The sequence below is a fragment of the Amborella trichopoda genome, chromosome 9, assembly GCF_054954075.1.
Source record: "Amborella trichopoda isolate Santa Cruz 75 chromosome 9, AtrichopodaSantaCruz75HAP2 v2.0, whole genome shotgun sequence".
In the NCBI taxonomy this organism is placed as follows: domain Eukaryota; kingdom Viridiplantae; phylum Streptophyta; class Magnoliopsida; order Amborellales; family Amborellaceae; genus Amborella; species Amborella trichopoda.
Window position 1 is genome coordinate 46,260,141 of NC_142344.1, and position 17,687 is coordinate 46,277,827.

Below are 17,687 nucleotides of genomic sequence, written 5' to 3' on the forward strand. Positions count from 1 at the left end.
CATAAAGGTCCACTTTTTCTTCAAAAATCTAAAGCCCATTCAAGCTCGAAAATTTGGGAATTTTAAAATCCAAAAAATATTTAGTATCTATGCATTAGAAAAATAGTAAGAGCTGATTGCAATGGAAATCAATGAGAAGTTCACATACAGTTTCCAAAAACATAGGCGGAGATATAAAAAATTGGAAAAGAAAAAGATTTGCCAGATAAACATGCTGCATTGCTAACATAGTCGTATGGAAATTTCAATCTTGCACATGAACTTCAGGAAACTCCAAATAATAAAGAAAGAAAATAGGCTTTCATAAGGCTGTGCTCCAGCCATGGTTAGGGAGATGTTTATGTGCAATATGCTGAAAACTACTTCGGAAAAAAGATGTGTGATAGAGATACAAAGAACCAGAGACTTCTTAAAGTTGCAGTCACACAGTGGCAGCCATCATATATACATTAATATCACATAAATCACAAAAGTTTCGAGCTGAAATTCTGTATACATCAACTAGACTGAAGGTCTTTCCAGTGTTCAAAATTTTCACTGTAATTGGATGTACCATAATCAAGGGCCAGCTCGATCAAGCTCCTGCTTTTGGTTCATATCTATCATGGTCATTCATAGAAAAGCATGGTCATCTATACATACAACTTCTAGGGTATCAAGCCAAGATAAAAAGAGGTTCAAGGCAAAGCCAATCTAGACATAAGGTCAATATTCCCTCTCTATTAGGAGATTAACCAAATATGGTGATGAGAATTACTTAAGTAGACCCCAAGATACAAACCTCCTTGGCCTTAGTCCTTAAGCTCAAAAGTGAGTTCACCACACCACTTTTTAATTTCTAGGTGGTCTCTTGTCCTTCCCTATTGATCCTGAAGGCAAGAGAGACCTGGTCATCCTTGCTCCATCCAAGAGAAATGTAGCTTTCCCTTGCTTGATGCGAAGTAACACATGGCCAACATTGACTTCCTTCCTCTGGTCATACTAGTAAACATTGACTTCCTTCCTGACGGATAACCAGCTCCAGACCAGCCGCATTTGTCAGAGGTTTTTTTTTTTTTTTTTTTCTGTTAAACATGGACTAAAGGACAGGGTACTCGAGTATATTGGGAAATAACTCTTCTTTTGGATAAAGAAAGGAATACCGATAAGTCTATCTAGGTCTATGGTTAACTTTCTCAAAAAAAAAAAAAAATCTATCTAGGTTTATGAATAAAGTTGGCCCTCACTGTAGTAAGTTCTCACTAAAGTATGTTCTCTCAAAAACAGGTTCGCACTGAAGTAGGTTCCCACCAAAGTCGGTTTCCACCGAAGTAGGATCCTATTGAAATAAATTCCCATAGAAGTAGGTTGAAATACTTAGTCTCTCAAAAAGAATTTCTCTTTCAACTGTGGGCACTAATGTGGCTAACAATTTGAATTTTCCATGATTGATCGTGAACCAAGTCAGATGAAAATTATGCTTTATACAGGGAAAACAAGTGTCTTGAGAGCTTTTTATGGATCACGAGTCTTGGCCAGCCAAACTTTCTCCAAGGGCATGTGTTGTGCTTTCAGCCAAGGCATATTGAGGGCTTACCCAAGGTCTCTCTCAGGCTCACCTAACAATTAAGGTCCAAGACCATGCTCCCCTTGCCTATAGGTGACTGCCTTCCACGTTCGAAAATATGAGGACCAAAGTCCTTCCTCCAGCCTACGCAAGCCATCAAGGACCTACGTCTAACTTTCCACCGTTGGCTGGATGTCTCTTTTGCTAAGGGGGAAAATTAGACCACTGTTGGCCAGATATCAATAAACCATTTTGCATGACCCCTGATTCAGGTATGTCCAGCCATGCAGGCTCTAGCTATTCAATAGAATACATAACAGAAACTACAACTGATTTGAGAAGGACAACTTAAGGTTTATCTTTTAAATAAGAAGGAATGCAAAAAAAGAAGAAAAATATGAAGAAAATAAATATGCTAAGAAAAAAGAATGGTCATCTATACATAAAGCTTAATCACATATAAGTCTTTCACCTCTGTAATCATTTTATTGTCCATCATAAAAAAAAAGTCATAAGTTTAATATGAAATGCTAAAATTTTAAAAGAGCCAATGCTACATCATCATCGTCATCAAAGCCTTTTCCCAGCTATTCGGGTTCATCTACACGAATCATGGTCTGCCATTCTGAGGGCCAATGCTACTTATAAAGGAAAAAAGGAAAGGGCTGATGCTCATTAAAAATTCTTACTAACAAGAAAAATAGAAATATAATCTAGCTGGTGGTAGTTTATTACTCCAGAGTTTCCATCTAAACTTTAGTAAGAAATTTATTGACACAATAGTCATCAACGTATTACACAGTCTTAAGTAGTAGCAAAAAATGAGAAAGAGATCAAGAACCAACATAACCATGAAAGTGGTTATCCAGTATAAAAGAAAATTCCCCAATATGATTCTCAAGATCAGTAAAACAGTACATAGACTAAAGAACTCACAGTATCTCATCACCTACTCCAATGACTGATGCTGTGCGTATGTTGTTGTCATGTAAATCTATGTTGCTTAGGCCATTACTCAGAGATGGTACACCACTCAACTTCTTTGCTCTCCCGGCTCTCTCAAGTCTTCCATCGGGCAGCAGATATGCTGGTCTGAATTTCTCTTCATCGCTAGAGGAATCACTGATGCACAATAAAGCATTTGGCACTGTATCATGTATGCTCCCAATTGAGGTATATCTGTAGATAAAAACATATCAGGCATCAACACTTAAATCTTATTTCCACTTACAGCTCTGACAAAACAATTTTTGTCTTCGATGCTAGGGCCCCAGCCCTACATCCAATGCTCTAAAAGCAGAGATGCCACCTAGGTGGCCATGGGTCCTAACCACCTAGGCTGGCGCCTAGGTAAGGTGTACCCCAAGCAGGGGGGGGGGGGGATGAGAGGGATTTGTTATATGTATATATATATATATATATATATATATATATATATATATATATATATATATATATATATATATATATATATATATATATATATATATATATATATATATATATATATATATATATATATATATATATATATATATATATGTGTGTGTGTGTGTGTATGTGTGTATGTGTGTGTGTCTATATCATTAGAGCCTTTTCCCAACTATTTAGGGTTGGCTACATGAATCCTGGAATTCCATAACATAGATCCAAAATTCATGAAAAGTTTTGGCAAAGTTTTACATTGCCTACCCGGGCTTGGGACGGGCTAAGGGAAAGTTTAAGGTCTTCACCCTTCTTAGACCATATTCTCTTGGACTAAGTTCTGTACCCGCGCTTGTCCAAAGTGTCGCAGGAACCCTAGCCAATTTTTCACAGCAACCAAGTGTTGCTGCGGCACGTTGTTTCTGAGGAATGCCCTAGCTATCCCTTGGTCATTTCTCACTGTACTCAAGTTTCGATACAACGTGTTGCTTACAGGGAACAACCTAGTATAAGTTCATCTTCTTATATATATATATATATATATATATAATATTTGTGTGTGTATGAGGGCTGACATCAAATACTTGAAGTTCATCTTCTTTTCTCTTGTCTAGTATATAGAATGTAAAAGAGAGCATATGGGTTCGTGTGTGTGAGAGAGATCTCACATTGAACACTTGGTAGTCATCTTCTTCTTTTATTTCCTATTATATGTAAAGAGAGAGAGAGAGCATTTGGGTCCATACGTGTATTTGTGTGTGAGTGAGAGAGAGAGAGAGGCCTCTCACTAAACACTTGGAGGCCATCTACTTTTTCTTCTTCTTCTTATATATAGAGAGAGCACATGGTCCTGTGAGCGAGAGAGAGAGAAGGGCCCTAACCATTTGTATGGGCCTAACTATTTTTTTATTCTTAAGGGTACATTTTTTTCTTTCCTTTTTTTTTTTTTGTTTTCTTTAAGGGATGGCACAAGGCGTATATGGGGGGCTAGAATGCACCACCAAAACCCTTTTCCCCCCTTTTCACAGGGGGAAAGGACTTTTTTTACCTTAGCCGAGGGCATTTTTCTTCCTTGGGCCAAGTCGCATCTAACTGCAGGCCCTAAGGCGAGTTCTTAGGCGGAAGCCCAGGAAAATGTCCGCCTAGGGCACACCTAGGCGTTTTTAAAGCTTGGCCAGCTAGGTGGCCAGCCAGGTGCTGAACTTTTCAACATTGCAACCATCCAACCCATTAAGCTAACAACAAACCAACCTACAGCAACACGCAATGAATAATTGGGGCTCAACAAATTTTAAGTAGGTAATCAAGAGGCTCGATTTTAACATAGATTATATAACAAAACCATAGTGAAATAAATGAAATGAGTTTCTATATTCCGAGCAGTAATGGTCAACAAATGGCTCAGTTGCAACTTGTAGCTAAGGTTCCAAGAATACAACTCCCATTCTTAGTGACTATATGAGTTCCACCAGTGTTTAAAAGGTTGCCAATTCAGTTGCAAATTACCCAAGAATGAACCAGTTCTTGGGTTGGACAAATGTTTTAAACAATATATGTCATAAGATAGAAAATATTAAACAAAAATGCTAAAGGGGCCTAATGGTTAGCATGCCCAAACCGTAGTCTCAAGGTTCAAGGTTTTGAGCTCCACCACATGCTCTTTTTTTAAAATCTATGTGTGTGATTTTTTCCTTTTAGGACTTAAAGAGGAGAGGATTCAAACCCCAAAGATTGCACCTTCAAGGTGCAAGATCTAGCCAATCGACAATCTATGTGTTTGTCAAGAAGTATATGTTACATATTATATCTTTACGTTTTTATTCTTCTTTCGCCTTTAAAAAAAGAAATTGCCGAATAGCCGATCCAGCTGATCCAGATCATTGATTCTGCCGATCTGTATCAAAATAGGTGGGTGGACGATCCAGTCCACCAATCAGTTTTTAAAACACTAAGTTCCACAACTAGTGCACGACATGCATCATAAAATGCAAGAAGTTAGAATTCTATGAAGTTGTTAGATCTATTAAAAAATAAACCACGACAAATGTTGAAAGTCAAAAACGTTATTTTCGGTATTTCAAGCTGTTAAAGAATAACGTTTTATGTTTTGGGGCATTTCCTTTTTTTTTTTATACTTTAGGATACTTATTTTCATTTAGGGGCCGTTTGGATACCTGGAAATATATTGTCTGTGAAATATATTACTGGCGTAATACATTACAGCGTAATACATTATCAGCAAATGGATTGTTACTGTTAGGGTAGTATTTAGAACCTGAAAAATACATTGCTACTGTTTGGCTGTGTCTGGAAGAAATATGAGAAATGCATTACCAACATTTTACCAGCACGTGCCTATAAACTATCATTTCTTTCTTTTTTGTCACAAAATTCCACTAAAATGAGGAATTAAAGTTATCATCATACCATTCCAAAAAGATTTTCTAATAATAACATCATCACCATTCCAAAAATATTTTTTAACAATACCTTGTATCATTCTAAAGTCCTCATCACACCATTTCCTACTTATTTTGCATGTCTTTGGCACTTACATGGAATCACATGTCTTCTAACATGATAAGACTTTGGTTTCAACATGATAAGTCCTTGGAATAATATGATTGAAATAACATATTTTTATTGTGATAAGCCTTATCTTTATTTATTTTTTATAGAAGTCTTTCAAATTTCTCTATATAATTTCAAATAAGCAATAAATTTATGTTACCAAATTCAAAATCTTTATGGTACAAGTTAAAAAATAGGAAGAAGTTTGATGAGTAAACTATAAGGTTTGGTAATTGCAATAGAAAATTTTGAGGTTTGATTAGAAAACTAGAAGGTTTGGTAATTGCAGTAGAAAATGTTGAGGCATTGGAGGACACTAAAGAGGCAAGGCTTATCCACACCAAAATAACTGGTTAAAGAGAGGAGGAGGACCTTATGCAAACCAGTTATTGAGGTTCAAGAGAGAGGGAGAGAGGGGGAGGACCTTATGCAAACCAGTTATTAGGGCTCAAGAGAGAGGGAGGACCTTATGCAAACCAGTTATTAGGCCTCAAGAGAGAGAGGAGGGGGGCTTAGAGAGGGCTCAAAAGAGAGAGGGGGCAAGCTTAAAGAGGGAGGGAGGGAGGGAGCATCTTATGCAAACCAGTTATTATGGCTCGAGAGAGAGGGGGCATGCTTAGAGAGGGAGGCACCACCTATGCAAACCAGTGAAGAGAAAAACGTCGCTTTGGTAAGTTCCTCAGACGAGTTTGAGAGAGTAAAAATGGCAAATTGGCATTTTTTTAAGTTGGGGATAGGGCAGAGAGAGACGCGCGTGAAAGATTTCTAAAGATTACCTGTCAAGCGCGTAATAAATTTTTCACTCCTCACCACGCTTAATCGATTTTATGATTTTTGGGGAAATCTCTGGTAATCTCTTTCCATTTCCTTACTATTAAAGTGTACCCAAATAGTGAAAATGTCATATTTCCTTATAATCTATTATCATGTAATAGATTTTCAGGTACCCAAACGGCCCCTTAGGGTTGACACTGTTCACAATACTATTCATGATACTGTTCACGAGTCCTGTTCACATGATATCAGAGCATAGATTTGCTTATTGTCTTCTTCTCTCGTCTTTAAAGAAATAGGCACCTTTTCTTTTAAAAAAAAGAGAGAGAGGGAAAGCCCTAATCATGTTAATACTGATTTTGTCAAGAAGTATTCCTCTGTGTGTGTGTGAGAGAGGCCAACATGGTGGCCTCTATGTGTGGTGCATGTTCGTGCCATTAAAAGGTTCATGTCTTGGAAGTGAAAAGCTGAGAGTAACAAGTGTCACATGCTGCAAGTGTTGCAAAAGTCGTGAATGCCTTGTTTTGGGTTTCATCGTGAGTTATAGTGGAAAGAGATTCATGCATTGGCTTTTAAACAGATAAGTGTTCTACGTATAGTAAATTGAGATATTATTGTGCGCGCTATTTATTGTTTTGTGCTTGAAGATAATTGGATTTATAAATTTCCAACAAGTTTTTAAGGTGTTTTTTAGTATGTGACTCGACATATATTTTCATACCTTTCTTATTTGATATTGTTTTGCTCTTATAGTTGAGGAAAATAAACCTAGAATTCCTACTGTCAGTGGCATACTAGGAGCCATTGTTCCCAAAGGCGGACTGCCTAGCACCTAAGTGGTCCAGAAGGCCTGAGTGCCTTGGCCAAGCCTAGGCGGTAAAAATAGGTAGCGGCTGCCTAGGCGTCCAACACCCAGCCCTCGGCGGCCGCCCAGGAGCAGAAATACCCCTCATTGAGGGGCATTTTTTAGCTGTTTTATAAAAATAAGAGGGGAAAAGGTGGGGTTTATGTTCATTTCAAACTTAAACCCCATTTGAGCCCATTTCAGAAAGAAAGACCTAAAACAACCAGATTTTTGTGATTTCCTTAGGATCGAAGGTTACGAGAAATCGATCTAGACATCACCCATTGAGATATCACCTATTGAGATTAGATTTAATTTTGGAAGTTTTATAGGTCAATTAGAGGGTTTTTTAGAAGATTTTGAGATTAGAAAACATCTCAAAGGTGGAAGTTTGGAGATCAAGCAATCAAAGTTAGTGGAAAATTTTATTTTTTAGATTGCTTGTATTATTTTGAGATGTCTTATTCAAGATCTAATAGAAGTAGTGATCCGGGTTGGAAATATGGGTATAACTTGAATCCTTTGGATAAAAATTGCATAAGATGCAATTATTGTGGAAAGGATATAAATGGGGGTATAAATCGGGTTAAGAAACATATTGCCGGTATCAAGGGGGATGTTGTTTGGTGTAAAAACATTCCTAATGCTATTAGAGAGGAGATAAAAAATGATACGAGTATTGTAAAAAAGAAAAAAGAGAAGAGAAAGGCATCCATAGCAGAGCTAAGGTTTTTGGTTCGTGTCAATTTTGATGATGATGATGATGATAGTGATCAGGAGGGGTGTAAAGAGGTGGAACAACTATCCCAGACTAGGGAAAGGAAAAGGAAGTTGTACTTGATTCTGAAAGTAGGGGGCCTAAGAGGCCACTGGTTAGAGGGCCTATGGATTGATTTTTGCCCCAACCTGACCTTGAGGTTACAGGAGAGAAAACAAATAAGCAAACAATTATTGAGAATAGAATCAAGAAGGAAGAGAGAGATGAGCTGCACAATACATTTATATTGCTAGATGGTTTTATGAGGCGGGCATTCCTTTCAATGCCGCTCACCTAAACAACTTCTACACCTTGGTAGATGCAATTTGCCAATTTGGGACTAGGATGAAGCCCCCAACCCTATATTAGCTTTCAGAGCGTCTTTTGAAAAAAGAGGTGATTGTCACAAGGGAGATTGTGGAGTCCCAGAAGGATGCATGGGTTTATTATGGAGTTTTTGTTATGATTGACACATGGAGTGATAAGAAGAAGAAGCCAGATGGATTTGCTGGTGAATTTCCCTTTAGGGATCGATGCATCTGATAATAGCCATGATGCCCATTACATATTTCAAGTGATGGAGAAGGGTATCAAGGAGGTTGGGGAGCAACATGTTATACAGGTTGTCACATATAATATTGCTCCTAATGTTGCTGCCGCTAATTTGTTTCGCATAGCTTTTACCCTAGTATCTTTTGGACACCATGTGCAGGACACTGTATAGACCTCATGCTTGAGGCTCTTGGTGGTTTGAGCGATATTTCAGGTGCAGTTAAAAAGACAAAGTAAGTTACGACTTTCATTTATAGCCACACCCTCACCCTCAGCATGATGCGCAGATTTATAAAGAAGAAAGAAATTGTGATGCTTGAGGTCACGAGATTTGCTAGCTGGTACCTATGCCTAGATAGCATACATTCGTGGAGAGTCCAGTTGAAGCAGATGTTTACCTCGGATGAATGGAGAGCATGCAAGTGGTCCAGGGATCAGAAAGAGAAGGTGAGAGATATTATCTTTCTAAGGCTTTTTGGCAAGAGGTGAAGGGTGCTCTTAAGGCATTTTTTCCTCTTGTCAAAGTCCTTCGTATGGTCAATAGTGCCCTTCCATGGGCTACATATATGAGGCAATGGAAAAATGCAAGAGAGAGATCGCTCATAATTTAAATGATGACATGAGTTGCTATGAGCCTATTTGGAAGATTATTGATGAGAATTGAGACAGCAGCTACATCGATCATTGCATACAGCTGGCTATTTTTTTACCCCAGCTTGTTTTTATGCTGATAGGGATATACACACAAATGACTGGATTTAATATGTAGATAGGCTAGCCCCTAATCCAGATATCCAGAACATTATATGCGTTGATGAGCAAATAAGTTACAAGAACCAATTAAAGTCTTTCGGGAGTCCAATGGCGGTGAGGCAAAGGACCAAAATTGATCTAGATAATAAAATTCTTAAGTTCCTCAAGTCCAAGTTTCATTTCATGTTTGTTGCATGTTTTCCATAATCTATATTTCATATATAATTAACAATTGTAATTCATAATCAATTTGCAGCCAATTGGTGAAGCCAACATGGGTGTAGTGCTCCAAATTTAGAAAAGTTGGACATTCGGATCTTGAGCCTAGTGCTCCAAATTTACAAAAGTTGGACATTCGGAGATTGAGCCTAACCACTACCTCGTCCGGTTGTGAGCGGCATAAGAGTACTTTTGAGATGGTAATTTAGTTTATTTTATTAGTTTACAAATTACAATTTACGAATTTGTATTAGTATTTTAGTAGTTACCAGTTAGTTAGTAATTACTATGTCCGTTGTAAATTTGTAGTTTTGTAGTGTACTAGTACTATGTTATGAGCAAGCTTTCTATGCTTCCCCTACTGCATAAAACTAATATACTTCCCCCCTATCCAACTGTCCATTCTGAATTGACAGCTGAGATGGCCCCAATCACAATGTCACGTCTCTACACTGTTTTCTTTTTAATTGCTTTTCTAAAACATATTTTGACACCAAATTTTGCGCATCCACGCCTCTCTTAAACTCACACTTGTAAAAAAAAAATATTACCAATAAAATAAAATGACCAAAATACCACTTGAATCTTTCAAGGGTATTTTGGTCATTATATTTTATCAAAAAATTCTTTTTAATATTTTTTTTAGGCACGCCCCAATGAGAAGATGACACGTACCAAATTTCATATTCATATAATTTGTAGAAAAAAAAAACTAAAAATAAAATACTCTGAGGCATCGAATCTAGATCAATTGATCAATGGCTCACTTGATCTAAATTGGATGGCTGAATGGGGGGAAATATATATCTTCTATGTTGTAGAGAAGGTATAAAAACCTTTCCCTTATGTTATATATTTATATTAATTAGTTTCATTTGATTTATTAGATTCCTGTAAAGAAAAGGAACAGGCTTGAATAAAACAAGCTCAATGACCTAGTCTATATGAAGTACAATAGATACTTGAAGCAGAGGTTTGCAAATAGAGATAAGAGAGAACCCCTCAAATCAAAAAATATAGATAATGCTATGAACTGGTTGGTTGATGATGATGAGGTCGAGGGGCATGACGAATTGACATGGGATATAGTCATGGAGGCCACAAGGACAGCAGTTGACCATCCTAGGGCCACTAGATCTTCTTCCCAGAGGACGAGGGTAGAGGAAGAAGAAGAGGAAGCAGAGCTAGATTCAGAAGAGACAGAGAAGGATGACTATTATGTTGAGGGAGATGATTCCGATGATGATGGCCTTAACTCCGATGCATATGATGCAGATGCAACTAACCCTGCTTTTTCTGATGATAAGTGATGATTTAAGACTCTTTTGAGTCTTCAAGTCTATATTTTTTTTTTCATTTTTCTTTTCCTCCTATTGGTTGTGTACTGTGGTTGTAACCTTTTAAGTTTTGACTATGTGTAGTTTTGACTATGTGTGGACTATGAATATGAACTAATGGAGTATGGACGAGTGTATGCGAACTTGTGGATTATAGACATTTGATGTGCCCCCTTAATCCAATGTGTTATTTCTTATTTTCTTTCATTTTCTTGATGATGAATCGATGTCTTGCTAAGTTGCTATCTTGGATTATGGACTAAAATATGTCACAATATGTATTTTTTAATATGTCTCAATTTAAAGCGCATGAAATAATGGACTAGAATATGTCTCAATATGTATTTTTAAATTTTTTACACAATATTTGAGCTTAAAACAACTTTTTATTCTACTAGGCCGCTAGGTTTTGGGTGCCCGCCTAAGCGATGGGCGCCCTAGACCCCCACGGCCGCCTGGCATTTATGGGAACACTGATAGGAACTCCAGCAATCTTTGAAAAATTAAATGGGTCCAATTACCTTTTATGAGCGCAAGCCATAAAGGTTTTTCTAAGCGCAAGAGGTAAGATGAAAATTTTAACTAAAGAACACCCAAAAGAGTCAGAAAGTGGGTATAATCAGTGGCTTTGGGAGTACTATCAGATTATAACATGGCTATGAAATAGTATGGAACCCCATGTAAGAGCTGATGTTATATTCTATGATACTACTAAGGAAGTGTGGGAAGCGGTACAGGAAATATACTATGATAAAAATATTTCTCGGATTTATCAAATTTATGAGAGTATATGCCTCTTACAACAAGGAGATAAAAGCCTTTGGGATTATTATAATTCTCTTCGAGGTGTGGGAAGAGTTGAATATTTATCAACCCTAGCGAACGATATGGAACTTCTTAAAAAGCAAAAAGAGTTGCAAAGTTCCTATCTGATTTTAATTCTGAGTATCATGTTGTTCGAGGGAAGATCTTAGCTAGTAGTGAACTTCCCTCTCTCAATAATGTATATTCTAGCCTTCAACGAGTTACTGTATTTTCTTCCTCATCGGCTACTAGCATTGGTGATGGGCCTACTTTAACCTCCTCCATGGGTAGAGGTGACAGCCGAGGCCGTGGTAGTGGAAATAGAAGACCTGGTCATGATTTAGCGAGAGGTTGTGGTAAAGGTCGAGGCAGCAGGAAGTGCACTTATTGTGGGCGACAAATCACACTGTTGAAAATGCTAGAATAAGTTTGGTAAGCCTGCTTGGGCTAACCAGGTGTCCTAAATTTCTGAAGATGATGGTGTGCACCCAATTGGCTGCAACGATCAAGACCAAGCTCTACATTTTGTTAGTGACTCAATGTTGCTCTCACGAGAAGAATACAGTTAGTTAGAGCCATCTACTCATCCCTCCTCTTCCAGTGCTACTCTGGCTAATACAAGTATTTCTACATTCCTTACATCTCAGAAAGCTTCTCTTTGGTTCATTGGTTCAGAAGCCTCTGATCATATGACTGGTGAGTCCTCTATGTTCTCGTCTCTCAATAAACCAGATGGCGCTACTACTGTCACTCTAAAAGATGGTTCTTTATCTATTGTATCGGGTAAAGGCGTTGTGTGTCCTTCTTCACTCTCATTATCTTTTGTTCTTTATGTTCCAAAGTTTTCATTCAGTTTATTGCCAGTCAATAAAGTAGCTAAATCGCCTTTTAGTGTTCAGTGACTTTCTATCCCTTATATTATGTTTCTCAAGATTTAAAGACAAAGACGATGATTGGTGGCGGTCGTGAGTCTGGTGGGCTCTAGCATCTTAATAATAGCCTTGTGGGTGCTGCTCTACATTCTAGTATTTCCCCTCTTCAATGGCATTGCAGACTTGGTCATCCATCTATCAATCATTTGAAGATGTTAGTCTATTCATTAGAGTTGATGCCAACTCTTGAGTGTGAGGCTTGTGAGTTAGAAAAGCATCATAGAACCTCTTTTCCTTCTGGAATTAATGAACGAGAGTTTGTGGCTTTTCCAGTTGTTCTTTCAGGCGTTTGGGATCCTCCTAGAGTTCAAAGTCTGTGGTTACGGATATTTTTTAATTTTATTGATAATTTTTCTCGGATGACATGGTTATATCTAATGAAAGACAAATCTGAGGCCTTGTCTATTTTTTGCTTGTTTCATAAAGAAATTCAAACTATGTTTGGAAAGAATATTTGTGTTTTGCATTCAAATAATGCTAAAGAATATTTGTCTTGAGATTTCCAGAATTATTTAGCCACACATGGCATTTTGCATGACACATCATGTGCGCCTACTCTCCAACAGAATGGAGTAGCAGAGAAAAAAATCTGTCATATAATAGAGGCAACTCGTGCTTTATTGTTAAATATGCACATACCCGAAATTTTTTGGGCAGATGTTGTTTTGATAGCTTGTTATTTGATAAAATCGTATGTCTTCCTTTGGTTTGGATGGAAAATCACCACATTCTTTGCTTTTTCCCAATAGACCCATGTTTATTGTGCCCCCTAGAGTTTTTGGGTGTGTTTGCTTTGTTCAGGTCTTAGGTCCTGGAACATACAAATTGGATCCCCGAGCTATTATGTGTATTTTTAGGAAATTCTTGTACCCAAACAGGTTATTAGTGTTATCACCCTATTTTGAAAAAGAACTTTGTGCATGCAGATCTTACCTTTTATGAAAAATTCCATACTTTTATAATGAGGGTAAAATGCTAGAAATAGCTTCCGGACAGTCTATACAAGAGGTGAATTCACAACGCATTACTTCTTCTACTCTTGTTTCCATTCCTAATCTTTTCTCTGTTGATTATTCATTATCTCAAGTATCTCCTACTGTAGAGCCTATCTCTCCTCCTATGACTAGTATTCCATAGGAGCAACCTCTCAAAGTGTATACGAAACGGCAATTAAAAGAAGGACCATCACCACCAACTCGAGCAGCCGACAAATCTGTCGAGAGATTAAAGGCTAGAACAATTGGATGTCATTAGATATATACTATTAAGTACCAGCCAGATGGATCTGTGGAGAGATTAAAGGGTAGAACAAACATTTGGTATTGATTATTCTAAGACATTTGTTCCTGTGGCAAAACTTAATTCGATTAAGGTAGTTATATCTACAGCAGCACATACGGGGTGGTTATCAAATTGATGTTAAGAATGCATTCCTCTATAGGAATTTACAAGTCTATATGGAGCAACCACCAAGGTTTGTTACTCAAGGGGAGTCGGACAAGGTATGTAGGTTGAAGAAAGCAATTTATGGCCTAAAGCAGTCACCATGCGCATGATTTGAGAAATTCAACGAACTCACTATGGCGTATGGTTTTCAGGGGCGCCATGTGGATCATTCAGTATTTATTCAAAAACAAGCCCATGGAATTATTGTCTTAGTTGTTTATGTTGATGATATTATTATTACAGGCACTGATCAAGAAGGAATTCAGAAGTTTAAGAATTATCTGCAATAGTATGTTCAGACAAAAGGACTTGGAGCAACTGAGGTATTTTCTTAGGATTGCAGTAGCTCGTCACATTATGGTATTAGTCTTTCCCAAAGGAAATATGTAACTGATTTACTAATAGAAACAGTGATGTTAGGGGCTAAACCGGTTGATACACCCATAGATCCAAGTTCCAAACTTTCAGTGGATCAAAGAGACTTACTAGAAGATCCTGACAGTTATAGAAGACTTGTAGGTAGACTTAGCTACTTGACAATCACTAGACCAGATATAACCTTTGTTGTAAGTGTCGTATGTCAGTTTATGCATTCTCCTAGAAGTCCACATAGGGAAGTAGTAAAAAGAATTTTGAAATACCTGAGGGAGCCCTTTGGTATTGAGAGTTATTCTAATGTTGAGGCAAGATCACCTCCAGATAGAAGATCTATTACGAGCTATTGCACCTTTGTTGGAGGAATGGTGACTTGGCATAGCAAGAAATAGAATGTGGTGGCAGGATCTTGATGCAAGGAAAAGTTAAGAATTTTTTGAATAACGCAATTTTTAACTGCATCGGATCTAGTCCAGAGGCTGAGCATAGAGCTATAACTCATACTATATGTGAGTTAATGTGGCTGAAGACCTTGATGCAAGAAATGGATTTTTCAATTACTGAAACAATGAAGATGTTATGTGACAATCAGGCAGCCATTCATATTGTAGGCAACTAGTTTTTCATGAAAGAACAAAACATATTGAAATGGATTGTCACTTCATTCATGAGAAAAGTAACCAGCAAGCAAATAACAACCCCATATGTGAAGTCATTGGATCAATTGGCTGGTATGTTCACCAGGGCGCCTAGTCGTAACCCGACTCAACAAATTTGTTCCATGCAAGGCATGGGTGACATCTATGCTCCAGCTTAAGGGAAGTGTCAAAGAATAACTTGTTTTGTGTATTGGGGCATTTATGTCATATTCATATACTTTAGGATACTTATTTTCATTGAGGGTATTTTTGTCCTTTGTAAACCCTAAACAAACAATATAAATAAAGATCTTAGTGGGCATGAGGTGACTGAATCTCATTTCACTCTCTCCACTCTTCTCTTTCATATTTTCTCTCTTTTCTCTTTTCTCTTTCTTTACCTCTTCTTTTTTCTCTTTCTTTTCCTCTTCTTTTTTCTCTTTCTTTTCCTCTTCTTTTTTCTTTCTCTCTAGTTTCAAACATTTTTCACTGTTCATGGTACTATTCACAGCACTATTCATGCCACTGTTCACGGAAGTAATGACTTTAACCATCTGGAGAAGGATGAGACACACCGAAAAATGAGTTTAGAATGTTTTCTGTAAGAATACATTGTTCAAATTGAGGGTGAAGACTTACCCTTGGTCATAAAGCTTGCAGTAAGGAACCTTGCATGTTAATAGAAAAGCCCACACGTCTCTGCAAGCAACATACAGTAAGGTTGTTAGCACAAACTGCATTCATGCCAGAGGAACAGAGCCACTATTCTAGTACTTCAAAAGGGTCAGCATGCAGCTCGATAATTTAAAGAGAACCTGTAGGACCAATCCAAGATGGGATTCACTCTCATAAATGGCGGCCATCCAGGTGAACTTGGTGAAAACTGTTCTTGACCAACCTGGACATGCAACATGTAAGTTGCCATTTAAAAAATATAAACAATATATTACTAAATGAGGGTTTGGAGGGGCATATATCAGATCTAGTTCCTAAAATGCCATTTCTTAAAAAGAATAATTCCATTAAAAGGATATCTCTTTTGTATGATAATTTTAAATTTGATAACACCCTCATGGCTTCATCTAAATAGGAGGCCTTCTCAAAAATGCTCTAACTTAAGAACTTAGAAAATGCTCCAACTTAATAGCCACAATTAACAAGTTAGTAGAAAGAAGACGCATCTCATGCTTTTTAAATCTATTTACAATTTCAATGTTCTGATTCGTTTCTTAAAGTAATTACTATATGCTTTTTAAATATATTTAAAATTTTAATGTTTGATTCATTTTTTGAAGTAATACCACTTTTATGCTATTAGATTTTCTTCTTAAGAATACCATTTTTATCCTAGGGATTTTAATCTTGTTAACCATTTCTCTCTCTCTCTCTCTCTCTCTCTCTCTCTCTCTCTCTCTCTCTCTCTCTCACACACACACACACACGCACACACACACACACACACTCTCGCCTGTGTGCCTGTGAATTCATGGTTTGGATACCAGTATAGATCACAATTGTAAGTGTAGCAGTAGGTGATTCATTGACATAATTAAAAATTTGCCAGTAGGGTCCACAAAACATCTAAGGTTCAACTTCTTGAACTAAATAAAAAATATATATATTTAAGCTCACTGCTCACATACCGCATTAGGGTCACCAATACGGGTACCAAGAAAGATGGCTTTTACAGGCTTTTCCCTAAGTAGTGCCTCCAAACCAGCTTTGAAATCGAGGCGAATAATTTCCAACTGCAAGTCATAACTGTACAGAAAAAGAGTTTTAACTGCTGACTAAAACATGACATAAGCTTTCATATTTCACATACTTGCACGATCAGAGCACACGATCGACTCACATTTCCTGGTATGTGGAAAAGACAAAAGCAAAACAACTTGAACCAGGTTAAAAGACTCACGCAGCTGCCGTTTCATAAGTGAATGCATTGATTTCAAGGAATGCACAGGGACTCTCAAAATAGATAGTTCGTATTGGATGTTTCAACTTTGAGTTACTGCACTCCACATTCAAACAACCAGCCCGGTCCTCTTGTAGAGCATACCCAGCTCGAAGGAGATGCAGTAAGACCTGAACATGAAACTTTATGGTAAATGTTCATAACCCATACTCGCAACTAAATCAGAACCTCACTCATTTTAGGAAAAGGTTGAATAGTATACAGTTGAATCTTTCCCTCCGTTGAAGCTGAAAGCAACTTCCTCGAACCTGCAAAAAGCATATGGTCAAAGTGCTAGCTGATTCAATTACTTTATATGTGAAAAAACGGAGACCAGATAGAACATGTTAAAAGAAAAAAAACACAACTAAGTGGCTCTGCAGCTAAAAACCAGCAGCAAAATCAACATGCAACCACAACCAATTCATCCAAGAAAGGGTAAAAATAGAAATGAAAACCATCCTATCACAAAACAATAAAAAGCACTGGTTCCCAACCAGTCTACTATTATTTAGAAAAAAAGGAATAAGACAATTAAAAAAAAAGAACTAAAAGTCACTTGGTTGGGAGACTATTAGAGATAAGCATATAAAGTTATAAACAAATATAATAATGTAATTCAGATTTCTTCTCCTTCAAACCTACTGTATGTTTCTATAACTAAAATGTTAATTAATCTTCACGAGGGAATGGAAAAGTATGGTTGCAGCAAGAGGTTGGTTTGTACTAGTACAAGGTAACTACGGTGTTTTTTTTGTGA

At 37.3% G+C, this 17,687-nt stretch overlaps 1 protein-coding gene across 5 annotated transcripts in view; it reads right to left on the bottom strand.

Moving 5' to 3' along the window:
* The window catches only part of LOC18430438 (phosphoadenosine phosphosulfate (PAPS) reductase family protein), a 41,416-nt gene that overhangs the window by 21,812 nt on the left and 1,917 nt on the right, over positions 1-17,687 (bottom strand). For all 5 annotated transcript variants that reach the window (XM_088846400.1, XM_006840588.4, XM_020665017.2 and 2 more), the window contains exons 3-8: positions 17,151-17,196; positions 16,889-17,058; positions 16,617-16,734; positions 15,789-15,871; positions 15,613-15,672; positions 2,483-2,725 (exon numbers count right to left, since the gene is read on the bottom strand). In XM_088846400.1, coding sequence (XP_088702526.1) covers positions 2,483-2,725; positions 15,613-15,672; positions 15,789-15,871; positions 16,617-16,734; positions 16,889-17,058; positions 17,151-17,196 — 720 coding nt within the window. The remainder of the gene's footprint in view (positions 1-2,482; positions 2,726-15,612; positions 15,673-15,788; positions 15,872-16,616; positions 16,735-16,888; positions 17,059-17,150; positions 17,197-17,687) is intronic.